Genomic DNA, 14,284 nt, shown 5'->3' on the forward strand with positions numbered 1-14,284 from the left:
TAATAGGCTAATGTAGCGGCTAACATAGCAGCTAATGTTGTCGTGTATAGGCTAACGTAGCGCTAACGTTGTGTTCTTTCAGCTAACACAGTAGCAAATATTGTGTTGTTAGGCTAATGTAGCTGCTAGCAGCAACGATCTTTAAGATAAAATAGCATCTAATCTGGTATTCTGTAAGATAACATAATGGCTAACTTTGTCATCTTTAGGCTTATAGCATCTAATTTCCTTTAAGCTAACATGTTGGCTAACTTTGGTGTCTTAAGGCTAACATAGCAACAAATCTTGTCTTTTTTAGTTTAACACCTAAGTCGTGTTGTTAGCATGTTAGACTAATGTAGCGGCTAACAATAAAGCTAATAAAGTTATCAATACTAATTCATAAGATGATAACCTGATGAGACTTTTTTGTTTCAACAAACAAATAAAAAACTTTTTTCTGAGAATAAACATTCATTTAAATAATAAAATGTAAAAATCGTTTTTTAATATCATAATTTTACAGAATCAGTGTTTGGTCAGAAAGAAACATTTTCCTGAGTACAAAGCACAGTAAATATAAAAACTACAATATGTGAATAAAATAAACATCATAATCATGATCAGTTATTTCATAGTGTTCGTCAGTACGTGGTGAAAATAAAATCACATAGTTACTACAAAGATTAAACAAAGCATATTCATTTAAAACTCATCGCGCTACAAACGTTACCCTTAAACACCGGTTAGCACATTCTGTTAAAAAAACATCAACCTGAAACTTTTTAAAACAAACAAGACTTAAATCCTAAAATGAGTTTCTTGATTTTGGAAACGCCTCAAACATAGCGGCTAATCTCGTCTTGTTAGGCTAATGTAGCAGCTAACATTGCCTTCTTTAGTTTAACACAGTGGTGACTAATGCAGTGGCTAACAATAGCTAGGGCTGCCGGTAATGTTGTCTTGTTAATGCTAACACGGTGGTTAATCATGTCTTGTTAGGCTAATGTAGTGAATAACAATGTTTAGGCTAGCATAGCAGCTAATGATGTCATATTTAGGCTAACAATGTTAAGGCTAAAGTTGTGGCTAACCGTGCTAACTGCAATAAATCATCAATATCAGCTGTTTATATTAATTTAATAAATCATTCTGTATTATTTATATCATCTTTAGGGGCGTGTTTAATGTTATCACTGCTTCTGAGCTTTTTAAGGAGTTAAAAACAATCTTGAACCAGAAAAGAGTTTCTTCTCAGAGCTAACTGTGGGTTAGCTAGCCAACACTACTGATTATTTAAGAAAAGTAGCTGCTGTTTTACTTTATTTTACTCTTCTATAAGTCAGTCTACATGTTATATTATTTATTCAGCTGTACCCTTCAAGTTTGTTTTTATAAACACAACAAAGCAGCTGTTAATAGCTGCAGAAGCTAACGCTAGCTTACTCATGGATTAGCCACTGATGCTAAAGTCGCTTTAAACCGTCAAGTATCTTGTCTGAGCTTCGTATCAAAGTTTCATGTCTGAGCCGAGATCCGTTGTTTAAAACCTCCAGCTGAATTAGCGCCACGATTAGCAGCGATTAGCTACTGAGAGGCTCTGCTACCAGCTCTGCTGTTACCATGGTTACTGCAGAGCTCTGCAGCTGGAAGGTTCCAAACAGGAACTGGACGGGGGGTGGGGGGGACCAGGAACATTTAAGATAAACATAAAAACCCAAAGATATGACTTTGGTTTCTAAATGTTAGCGTCACAACTAATTAAATCACGTACTGTGAAAAGAGAATTTACAAAATAACTTTACTTAAAAAACGACCGCTCGATTGTCAGTTTGTAAAAATACTACAGTAGTTGAGTGGAGGAGATACGGATCGAACAGCTGGTGTCAAGCAGCAGCTTTGGTTTCCCATTCCTGTGAAAACAGCAAAATAAGTGTGTTATATATAAAATTATATATTCTGCATAAACATGTGTCAGTGTCGTGCTAATGTGAGCATGCTAACCTGCTCGTGATGATCAACATTAACCTTTAAACTGACCACAGGAGGATTAGCATCGTGAGCTAAACTCAGGTAGCTTGAGCTCACCTTCTTCCTCTGGAAAACCTTTCCATGCTCGATGAACAGAGCTGACGGAGCCCGTCTCAGAGAGTTCTTAGCCGACGCCGTCCGTCGCAGCAGAGGGTTCAGGAAGCCAGCCTGGATCAGCAGAGACCAGCAGAGGTTAGACCAGCAGAGACCAGCAGAGACCAGCAGAGGTTAGACCAGAGACCAGCAGAGGTTAGACCAGCAGAGGTTAGACCAGAAACCAGTGAATGTGTGACTGATCCAGATTACTGGAGGCCCAGTCCAGGTTCTCCTACCTGAGCGCGCTCAGTGCAGATTGCCAGCGACTGTCTAAACGAGGTGCGTTTGTTTTGCTTTGCGGCACACGCCAGGTTGATCTCTGAGCCCGCCCTCATCTGCACCGGCCTCCGCGCGGTCAACTCCAGCTTCTGAACGGCTCGCTGCACGTCAGATGCATTCTTGTCTGAAACACAGAAATAACTTTTACTGAGGTTTAGATCCACACGAAGCAAAGGCAGAAGCTTTTCTGTCTGGACCCGGGGTGATGACACATATGATGATGATGATGATGATGATGATGTTGATGATGAGAGGACTCACTCTGGCTGCTGAACACCGTGTTGCTGTAGGTCACGGAGCCTTTGGACGACACCGAGCTGCAGCGAACTGAGTCCTGAGAGCTGTGCAGCTGAAACACAACAACCGGGTCACATGGTTTACTGCAGCTGATACGAAAGATTATATTACACCAGGATGTTGTGCTTCTGTGTCTGTATGACAACAAAGATGGCTGCCATCAGCTGTCTCAATACTGAACAGCTTCTACAGATTCTTCATCTACAGATATGTTTTCCACCTAATTATATATTTACTAATCAATTCATTTTGGTTATTTAATCATTTGTGTTTAATATTTTCTGTCATCTAATTATTTATTACTCTTCATTTGTTATTTCTTGCTCCCTAGTGTTCATCGTCTCTCGTTCAACAGAACAATCATGTCTGGGGCCAGCTGATTGAATGTAAACACACATTTATTTATGGTTGCCCTCTGAGATTACAGATGGTTGTTGGTTCGTACCATGTGCTCCAGGATGGGGGTGTTGGAGTAGATGGGCTGGGCCCGGTGGTCTGTTCCACTCAGGTGGAAGGGGTCGTCCATGTAGGTGTTGGAGGTGGGAAACCTCCGGGTCTGAAGCCCACTGAGGACAAGAGACAGCGGCTCAGTCAGCTGACTGTAGCAGGACCAGGGGACAGTTACAGGAGGACAGAGGACACACTGTCCTACCTGAGAGAGACACCTGTGTTCTCATTTGTCTTGTTGTCATGGTGACTGTGACTGGCAGCTTCATCTTGGAGGAGCTTCAACCAGCGCTGCTTTTCCTCTGAACTGCTGACCTGAGGAAAGGAAGGAAGGAAGGAGGGAGGAAGGAAGGAAGGAAGGAGGGAAGGGAAGGAGGGAGGAAGGAAGGAGGGAAGGAAGGGAGGGAGGAAGGAGGGATGGATGGAAGGAAGGGAGGGAGGGAGGGAGGGAAGGAAGGAGGAAGGAAGGGAGGGAGGAAGGAGGGAAGGAGGGAAGGAAGGAAGGAAGGAGGGAAGGAAGGGAGGGAGGGAAGGAAGGAAGGAGGGATGGAAGGATGGAAGGAAGGAAGGAAGGAGGGAAGGAAGGGAGGGAGGGAAGGAAGGAAGGAGGGAAGGAAGGAGGGAAGGAGGGAAGGAAGGAGGGATGGATGGAAGGAAGGAAGGAAGGATAAATGTTCAGTGTAAACTATTCCACTGAAGTCTTCTTCATGGTTTATTCCAGCTCACCTCCAGAACAGCGACCTGGTCACCGAGCATGCTCAGTGTGATCCTGTAGGAGTGGTCGGTGTCGGGTCCAGCTGTGACCTCACATCCTCTGAGCTGGACGGTGTACTGAGGAGAACGCTGCCTCTTCATCTCCTCCTCCTCCTCCTCCTCCTCCTCCTCCTCTCCAAACATGTTGAGGAGTCCAGCCTCCACCTGACAGCGTAGACTCTGCCACTGACAGTTCATCATCACGTTGAGGAAACCTGAGGAGAAGAACAGCACAGGTGAGAGAACAGCTGGTCATGTGACCCGTACCTGTCACAGTCAGCTTTAGTTTCTGTCTCTGAGGTGGTTTAGTCCAGACCTTTAGATTGAAGGAGACAACCACTCAGTAGTTTATTCTGTGTTTAATACAGACAGGTGGTCATAGGTTCAGTACCTTTGTCTTTGTTAAACCTGCAGTGAGCTGAAGGTTTCTCCTCGTCAGAGTCAGTCGGGACTGTACTGGACTAAAACACAATAAACACAAGCTTTACATCATATCACAGCTCTGAATGGGTTTATTATTTAACATCTAGTATGAATCAACCTTCAGTGTCAGAGGACCAGCTACACACCATCACAAAGAAGATGTCTGTCCTCTGTGGTGGACACAGGTCCAGGCTGAGTGGACATTAATAACAACTCACCCTGCAGGACAGCAGCTGATCTGATTTATTCAGAGATGAGAAGCTCTGAGTCTCCAGCTCTCCTCCAACGCTCACCTCCTCGATCACCTGACGGGAAGAAACACTTAGAGACACGGCGACACTAATAAACAGTGATGAGACGCTAAGAATGATGAACTCTGTAGGAAGAAACCAAGTAGAGAATGAGCTAAGAAAGTTAGGAAGGACGTATGTAGATGAATTAATATCAGGGCTGTGATCCTATAGATGAATGAATATCAGGGCTGTGATCCTATAGATGAATTAATATCAGGGCTGTGATCCTATAGATTAATTCATATCAGGGCTGTGATCCTATAGATTAATTAATATCAGGGCTGTGATCCTATAGATGAATGAACATCAGGGCTGTGATCCTATAGATGAATTAATATCAGGGCTGTGATCCTATAGATTAATTTATGTAGGGCTGTGATCCTATAGATGAATGAACATCAGGGCTGTGATCCTATAGATGAATGAACATCAGGGCTGTGATCCTATAGATGAATGAACATCAGGGCTGTGATCCTATAGATGAATTAATGTAGGGCTGTGATCCTATAGATGAATGAACATCAGGGCTGTGATCCTATAGATGAATGAACATCAGGGCTGTGATCCTATAGATGAATGAACATCAGGGCTGTGATCCTATAGATGAATGAACATCAGGGCTGTGATCCTATAGATGAATTAATGTAGGGCTGTGATCCTATAGATGAATAAATATCAGGGCTGTGATCCTATAGATGAATTAATATCAGGGCTGTGATCCTATAGATGAATAAATATCAGGGCTGTGATCCTATAGATGAATTAATATCAGGGCTGTGATCCTATAGATGAATGAACATCAGGGCTGTGATCCTATAGATGAATTAATGTAGGGCTGTGATCCTATAGATGAATTAACATCAGGGCTGTGATCCTATAGATGAATAAATATCAGGGCTGTGATCCTATAGATGAATAAATATCAGGGCTGTGATCCTATAGATTAATGAACATCAGGGCTGTGATACTATAGATGAATTAACATCAGGGCTGTGATCCTATAGATGAATAAATATCAGGGCTGTGATCCTATAGATTAATGAACATCAGGGCTGTGATCCTATAGATTAATTAATATCAGGGCTGTGATCCTATAGATGAATTAACGTAGGGCTGTGATCCTATAGATTAATTAATATCAGGGCTGTGATCCTATAGATTAATTAATATCAGGGCTGTGATACTATAGATGAATGAACATCAGGGCTGTGATCCTATAGATGAATTAACATCAGGGCTGTGATCCTATAGATGAATAAATATCAGGGCTGTGATCCTATAGATTAATGAACATCAGGGCTGTGATACTATAGATGAATTAACATCAGGGCTGTGATCCTATAGATGAATAAATATCAGGGCTGTGATCCTATAGATTAATGAACATCAGGGCTGTGATCCTATAGATGAATTAATATCAGGGCTGTGATCCTATAGATGACTAAATATCAGGGCTGTGATCCTATAGATGAATTAATATCAGGGCTGTGATCCTATAGATGAATTAATATCAGGGCTGTGATCCTATAGATGAATAAATATCAGGGCTGTGATCCTATAGATTAATGAACATCAGGGCTGTGATCCTATAGATGAATTAATATCAGGGCTGTGATCCTATAGATGACTAAATATCAGGGCTGTGATCCTATAGATGAATTAATATCAGGGCTGTGATCCTATAGATGAATAAATATCAGGGCTGTGATCCTATAGATGAATTAACATCAGGGCTGTGATCCTATAGATGAATAAATATCAGGGCTGTGATCCTATAGATTAATGAACATCAGGGCTGTGATCCTATAGATGAATTAATATCAGGGCTGTGATCCTATAGATGACTAAATATCAGGGCTGTGATCCTATAGATGAATTAATATCAGGGCTGTGATCCTATAGATGAATAAATATCAGGGCTGTGATCCTATAGATGAATAAATATCAGGGCTGTGATCCTATAGATTAATGAACATCAGGGCTGTGATACTATAGATGAATTAACATCAGGGCTGTGATCCTATAGATGAATAAATATCAGGGCTGTGATCCTATAGATTAATGAACATCAGGGCTGTGATCCTATAGATTAATTAATATCAGGGCTGTGATCCTATAGATGAATAAATATCAGGCCTGTGATCCTATAGATGAATTAATATCAGGGCTGTGATCCTATAGATTAATTAACATCAGGGCTGTGATCCTATAGGTGAATGAACATCAGGGCTGTGATCCTATAGATGAATGAACATCAGGGCTGTGATCCTATAGATGAATGAACATCAGGGCTGTGATCCTATAGATGAATTAACGTAGGGCTGTGATCCTATAGATTAATGAACATCAGGGCTGTGATCCTATAGATTAATTAATATCAGGACTGTGATACTATAGATGAATGAACATCAGGGCTGTGATCCTATAGATTAATTAATATCAGGGCTGTGATCCTATAGATGAATTAACGTAGGGCTGTGATCCTATAGATTCATGAACATCAGGGCTGTGATCCTATAGATTAATTAATATCAGGGCTGTGATACTATAGATGAATGAACATCAGGGCTGTGATCCTATAGATGAATTAATATCAGGGCTGTGATCCTATAGATGAATGAACATCAGGGCTGTGATCCTATAGATGAATTAACGTAGGGCTGTGATCCTATAGATTAATGAACATCAGGGCTGTGATCCTATAGATTAATTAATATCAGGGCTGTGATACTATAGATGAATGAACATCAGGGCTGTGATCCTATAGATTAATTAATATCAGGGCTGTGATCCTATAGATGAATTAACGTAGGGCTGTGATCCTATAGATTAATTAATATCAGGGCTGTGATCCTATAGATTAATTAATATCAGGGCTGTGATACTATAGATGAATGAACATCAGGGCTGTGATCCTATAGATGAATTAATATCAGGGCTGTGATACTATAGATGAATGAACATCAGGGCTGTGATCCTATAGATTAATTAACATCAGGGCTGTGATCCTATAGATTAATTAATATCAGGGCTGTGATCCTATAGATTAATTAACATCAGGGCTGTGATCCTATAGATTAATTAATATCAGGGCTGTGATCCTATAGATTAATGAACATCAGGGCTGTGATCCTATAGATTAATTAATATCAGGGCTGTGATCCTATAGATTAATTAACATCAGGGCTGTGATCCTATAGATTAATTAATATCAGGGCTGTGATCCTATAGATTAATGAACATCAGGGCTGTGATCCTATAGATGAATTCATATCAGGGCTGTGATCCTATAGATTAATTAACATCAGGGCTGTGATACTATAGATGAATTAATATCAGGGCTGTGATCCTATAGATGAATGAATATCAGGGCTGTGATCCTATAGATTAATTCATATCAGGGCTGTGATCCTATAGATTAATTAATATCAGGGCTGTGATCCTATAGATGAATGAACATCAGGGCTGTGATCCTATAGATGAATTCATATCAGGGCTGTGATCCTATAGATTAATGAACATCAGGGCTGTGATCCTATAGATTAATTAATATCAGGGCTGTGATCCTATAGATGAATGAACATCAGGGCTGTGATCCTATAGATGAATTCATATCAGGGCTGTGATCCTATAGATTAATGAACATCAGGGCTGTGATCCTATAGATGAATTCATATCAGGGCTGTGATCCTATAGATTAATGAACATCAGGGCTGTGATCCTATAGATGAATTCATATCAGGGCTGTGATCCTATAGATGAATTAATATCAGGGCTGTGATCCTATAGATGAATGAACATCAGGGCTGTGATCCTATAGATGAATTAATATCAGGGCTGTGATCCTATAGATGAATGAACATCAGGGCTGTGATCCTATAGATGAATTAATATCAGGGCTGTGATCCTATAGATTAATTAACATCAGGGCTGTGATCCTATAGATGAATGAACATCAGGGCTGTGATCCTATAGATTAATTAACGTAGGGCTGTGATACTATAGATGAATTAATGTAGGGCTGTGATACTATAGATTCATTAACGTCAGGGCTGTGATCCTATAGATGAATGAACATCAGGGCTGTGATACCGACCCTCCTCCACTCGTCGGCCTGCTGGTAGCTGCTGTAGCCCAGAACCAGGGAGTCTGATCCCAGTGGGACCAGTTTCAGCTGGTGCTGGATCTTCCCGTTGTTCTTGGACTTGTAGACGAGTTGACAACCACGAAGGTTGAGCTCCAGCTGAGGCAGAAGGTCCCGAGCACATTTATAACACTGAGCCAGGAAACAGACGAGGTTAGTACAGACGGCTCTACGGGGACAATATGTCTCTGTCCATATGTCTCTATCCATATGTCTCTATCAATATGTCTCCATCAGTATGTCTCTGTCAATATGTCTCCATCAGTATGTCCCTGTCCATATGTCCCCATCCTGATCAATGACTGTGATCAGATACATGTGTTTACATCAACACATCCATGACTGGAGGAGTTTATAGATGAAGAGGAACATCTACTAGAAATAGAGGAGGAGAAGAAGAAGAAGAAGAAGAAGAAGAAGAAGAAGGTGAAGGAGACAGACGTTGACCTCCATTAAACTAAACTTCCTCTCTGACTTTAAATGAAACCTCTGGACTGATTATTTACTTCCTGATTAATTCATGTCAAATGAAAGTGTTTCTGAAACTCTGACATTTGTTCTGTTCACTGATTTAATCAGATTTAATCAGATGTAATCAGGCGGGTCAGTTTCCAGACAGCAGCCTCTGGTGGACATCAGAGGACGTCCAGGTGTGTCCTTCGTCTTCCTCACCAGCAGCGCCTCGTTCCTGATGATGAACAGGTGTTTGCTCCACTGTCCGAGCCACTTCCTCCTCCACAGGTACCCACAGAGCCGGGACCCAGGGACCGGCCTCAGGCTCTCAGGGGCCGGCCTCAGGCAGGGCTGAGACGAGCTCCACTGGATGTAGTGAGCTCTGTCCTTCACTAGCCCCTCCCCCTCCCCCTCTTCATCATCATCGTCATCATCATCATCACCGTAGGACTCGTAGTGACTGCTCTCTGACTCCGCCTTCTCTGGAGGGAGGAAGAGGATCAGTGTTTGTGTTTGTGTTGTTTGTTGTGGTGTAGTAGTTGTGTATTTTCAGGTACCAGTGTTGGTGGTTGTGGTATCAGCAGCAACGTAAGGCTCCGCCTCCTCATACGTGTCTTCATCATCATCATCATCAGCTCCCAGACCTCCGGGAGGATGGGGGGGGACGGCGGGGCCCTGCAGGGACAGGGACAGGAAGAGGAAGTTAGAAGAAGAAAAAGAGGAGAAGAAGATGAAGAAGAAGTAAATGAAGAAGGTAGAAGAAGAAGAGTTGAACAATAAGAAGAGGAAAAGGAGGAGAAGCAAAATATGAAGGACGTGAAGGAGGAAAAAGAAAGACGTAGAAAGACGTTTGTTTGTTTCTGAATCATTTAGTGACTGTAAATAAAACAAGAGAAGAAGAAAATCACTTTCTAAAGGTTTTGTGTGTGTGTGTGTGTGTGGGTGTGGGTGGGTGTGTGTGTGTGTGTGGGTGGGTGTGTGTGTGTGTGTGTGTGTGTGTGTGTGTGTCCATCACGTAGCCTCGATGCTAATCGGCTGCCATCACTGACCACTTCCTGCCTCTGCTGAGCTCAGCAGCCAATGGGAGGACAGATAGAGGAGAGATGGCCTCTCATGTAAACACTGGACTTCCTGTCACTCCCTCTCTCACCCGTACACTCAGTAACCCTGACGACTCCTCCCAAACCTCAGGAGGACCCAGCCTGTCATTACTGACCCACATCACAGAGCAGCCTTCCTCCTCCTCCTCCTCCTCCTCCTCCTCCTCGAATCCAAATCGCCTAAAAAAGCTTTTTTCTTTCTGTGACCTCAGAATAAAAACCCAGAGGTCATGAGGAGAACAGGTTCAGGAAGACGGCAGCAGATCCAGAGAGAAAAGGATGCTGCTGTGTTTCCGTGGTAACCAAAGGTGACACCTGGAAGTTCCTCGACGACCTCCCTGACCCCGTCCTATCATCATCTTCATCATCATCATATTTTTAGGTGTTTATGTATTTATGTTTTTTACATTTGTTGAATTTAATTTAACTTAATTAGATTTAGTTTATTTCATTTTATTTTATTTTGTGTCTTTATTTGTTTCTATTTAATTTAAAACACGTATTTATATTTTTCTCATCTAGTTAAATCTTATTTTGTATTATTTAATTTAATTATATGTTTAAATCTTTTAGATCATTTATATTTCTTATATAATTTAATTTAATTTATATTTTTTACATTCAGTTTAATTTAGTTTTGTTTTTATATAATTTTAAAACGTATTTATATTTTTTACATTTAATTAAATTGGTAATGACTTATTTAATTATTTCAGTTATGTGTTTATGTGCTCTTATATAACATTTAATTAATTTTAATTTATTTAACTCACCCCGTTCCTCATCCAGCCTGAAGAGTCGTGATCTGAGACCAGCTCAGACGTCCGAACACCTTCTGCACAAACAAACCTTAACGTGTTAGAAGCTCATAATTCCCATAACTCTGATGGGTCATGAACGCAGCGTCAGCCCGTACCTGTCCCAGGAGTCTGTTCCAGCTCGTTGCTAGGAGACGATGATGGACAGCTCATGATCATGTACTCAGCATCTTCCACTGAAAACAGAGACATCATCAGTGTTATTATTATTATTATTATTATGTGTATATTCAGTATCGTGAGTGTTCTTGGTTCTTGGTTCTTGGTTCTACAGCGTCGTCACCTGGAGCGTCGTGCGTCTGCAGCTTGGACAGCAGCTCTGAGATGGACTTCTTCTGGGCCTGAGCGATGTAACTCAGGTTCTCTGAGTCCAGGACGGACAGGAAGGACTGCAGGTCCCAGATCAGCTTCCCCAGCACTAAAGGCAGCGGGACAGATGTGGCAGACAGGTGAACATCTGGACTCGTTATTTGACTGGAGGAGTCCGGTGGGAAGATGACCAGCAAACAGATTCTAGACTTTATCTGATGAAACACTGAGTCACCGTTTAACAGAGTGATGAGTCATGTTTGATCTCTATCTGTCCATCACTGTTTACACTGAGACAGACTCCATGTCCCTCTGCCCCCCCCCTGCCCCCCCCACCACGTCACCGCCCTCTGATGCTGAATTACATGTGAATATGGCAGTGTAGAGAAGGAATTCTGCCCTGAAGAAGGCCCCATGCCACTACGCGTGGGCATTTTAAAGTTGTCCAGTTAGGACATGTCATTTTTGTAATAAAGACATTTTAATTAAGGAGTGCCTCGGCTATCAGAGAATTCCTTCTCTACACTGCCTCTTAGATGTTCTACCTTGGACTGAAGAGCACCCAAATCAAACTCAAAAGGAATCGAGCACGCCATTCATCTTGAATCTGAATACTACATGTGAAAATGATTATCTTAACAATTCAGTGTTTAAAAGATGAACTGATCTGAGAAAAATGAACAAATTATACAATAAGAATTAAATGTTTACATTCAACAAGTTGCAGTTTAACATTTAACTCTTTATAGCTTAGCATAGCTAATAGCCATATTATTATGTTAACATGCTAGCTGTTTTTGTGCATGTGTATTTTATATTCACCATTAGCATCGATAACATGTGTGGTGTTAGCTCGTCAGGATGCTAACAATAGCAAAGATGCTATCGTTTAACGTCATGCTAAGATGGTGTAGTTAACTTACATGTTAATGGCAGGTGTGTAGCATTGACCATGTTAGCTTGTCAGTTGGCTAAAATGTTAGCATACATACAGTTAGCAAGTATGTTATGGTAACTGTTCAATGTTAATTTAGTGAGGGGCAACATTTTTTACATTAGCATATTTGTATGCTAACAGCTAATTAGCATCACTTCACTATGCTAACATGTTATTCGGAACTCTAAAAGTACTTACTAACAGCAAACATGTTAGCATGTTAGCTTAATAGCCTTTTAGTCAGCTTGGAATGCTAACATATTATATGTACAGTTAGCAAGTTAGCAGACATGTTGCAGTAGCTATTGAATGTTAACTGACATGCTAACAGTCACACTCAATGGCTAGGCATCTTAGCTTGTCCAACATTCAACATAGCAGCTTGTTAGCATGCTACATGTTAAGTTGTCGTTAAATTGCTAGCACAGAAAACGTAACGTTGATTTCTTGGAGTCATAAATAAACCGACGTTCCGTTTGTCGTCATGAACTCCGTCTGTGTTCGTGATGTGAATGAAGCGATTGTTTCTGAGAGTCAATGAATACCGACTCTGTTTTCACTTCAGAAGAATAAAGAGCTGCAACTTTACAAGGGCAGAGGAACACGACACTGATTATTTATTATCACATAAAACTATAAAAACATATATTAGCCTTTTATTTATATCAGCTAGCAGAACAGCTCATCTAGCTAATCATGACTAAACACTGTATTTGGTTTGATTCATGAAAGAATCCTCAACTTCTGTTAACAGACGTCAGATCAGTTTTACAGTAAGCCTCGCTCCAGGTTACTTATTTTGTCAATGAGTGAGTGGATGAATCTGAACCTGTTCATGTAAACGTTTCTGGCCTTCACGTGTCAGCTGATAAAGCTGATAAGCTGCTAATGTTTAACACAGAACAAAGACTGTACTGTAACATCACCTAAAATATCTTGTTGTCCAGGTACAAAACCGGAGATAACAGTTTTTATTTTGTTTCTTAGGACCAAGACATTTTGAGTGATCTGACCTCCTCGTCACCACAAAGATCTGAAGGATCTATGGAAAGTCCTCAGTGACCACCAGAACCATCAAAGCAACCTGAAAGACATCCTGGTTTACGCTAGAACCTCCTAAAATAGCAACACCACCACATAAAGGACTCATTGAACCTCCCCGTGGCCACTATAATCACAGAAAGAGCTAGTAAGACATTCGTATTTACCGCTAGAACCTCTTCTGTCCGTTTCCGTATCCGTGGAACCTCTTGACCACTAGAACCACCTATATAACCAGTGGGAACCCCTTAGTGACTACTCAAACCAGGTAAAGAACCTGTAGGATGGTCTCAATTATCACCAGGCTCTACTAACAGGCAACTACAACCACCCTAGAGAGCCCTAAAACCTGGTTTGTACTTACTTCCACCACTTGAACTATCAATGAAACCTTCTCCAGTACCACTAGCACCTAATTAAGAACCTATAACGTCCTGCCCACTATTGCCACCTAGGGAACCTGTCCGACATCCTCGATGGTCACTTGAACCTCTGAGGGAACTTCAGGAAACCCTAGACTATCCATGGTGACAATTATAATTACCTCAGCTACCTCCTGAGAACTTCCACATTGGATCCATGGAATCTCTTCAGGTACCACCAGCACTTCCCTGAGAACCTGTAACATGTCTTGCCCATTACCACCACCAAGAGAACCTGTCTGACTTCTTCACTGACGTTTATAGGTCATAGTGGGTGATAGTGGGTGGGACGTGTTTGAGGTTCTTAAGGAGGTGCTGGTGGTACCCAAGGAGTGTAAGTGGACGATGTGGATTGTTGTTTTTTTTGAAAACCCTTCTCCTGAAAGACCACCAGAGCCTCCTAAACAATGAACTAAACCATCTAAAAGAAAATATTGTCATTTTCTACCAACTGGAGGATCC

At 41.4% G+C, this 14,284-nt stretch overlaps 1 protein-coding gene across 1 annotated transcript; it reads right to left on the reverse strand.

The window, feature by feature from the left end:
* Positions 1-488: 488 nt before the first annotated feature.
* On the reverse strand, positions 489-13,926 carry LOC311493621 (actin filament-associated protein 1-like 2; the record flags this gene model as incomplete). Its single annotated transcript, XM_084552352.1, has 16 exons — positions 489-1,892; positions 2,068-2,178; positions 2,343-2,509; positions 2,647-2,734; positions 3,128-3,248; positions 3,335-3,444; positions 3,856-4,097; positions 4,274-4,343; positions 4,524-4,610; positions 8,695-8,874; positions 9,415-9,677; positions 9,753-9,870; positions 11,069-11,130; positions 11,212-11,289; positions 11,397-11,637; positions 13,870-13,926. 16 exons carry the CDS (start codon positions 13,924-13,926, stop codon positions 1,866-1,868), a joined length of 2,022 nt encoding a protein of 673 aa, XP_084408478.1. The 3' UTR covers positions 489-1,865.
* Between the last annotated feature and the right edge of the window lie 358 nt (positions 13,927-14,284).

This window comes from Chelon labrosus (assembly GCF_963514085.1).
Source record: "Chelon labrosus genome assembly, chromosome: 9".
NCBI classification, from domain to species: Eukaryota; Metazoa; Chordata; class Actinopteri; order Mugiliformes; family Mugilidae; genus Chelon; species Chelon labrosus.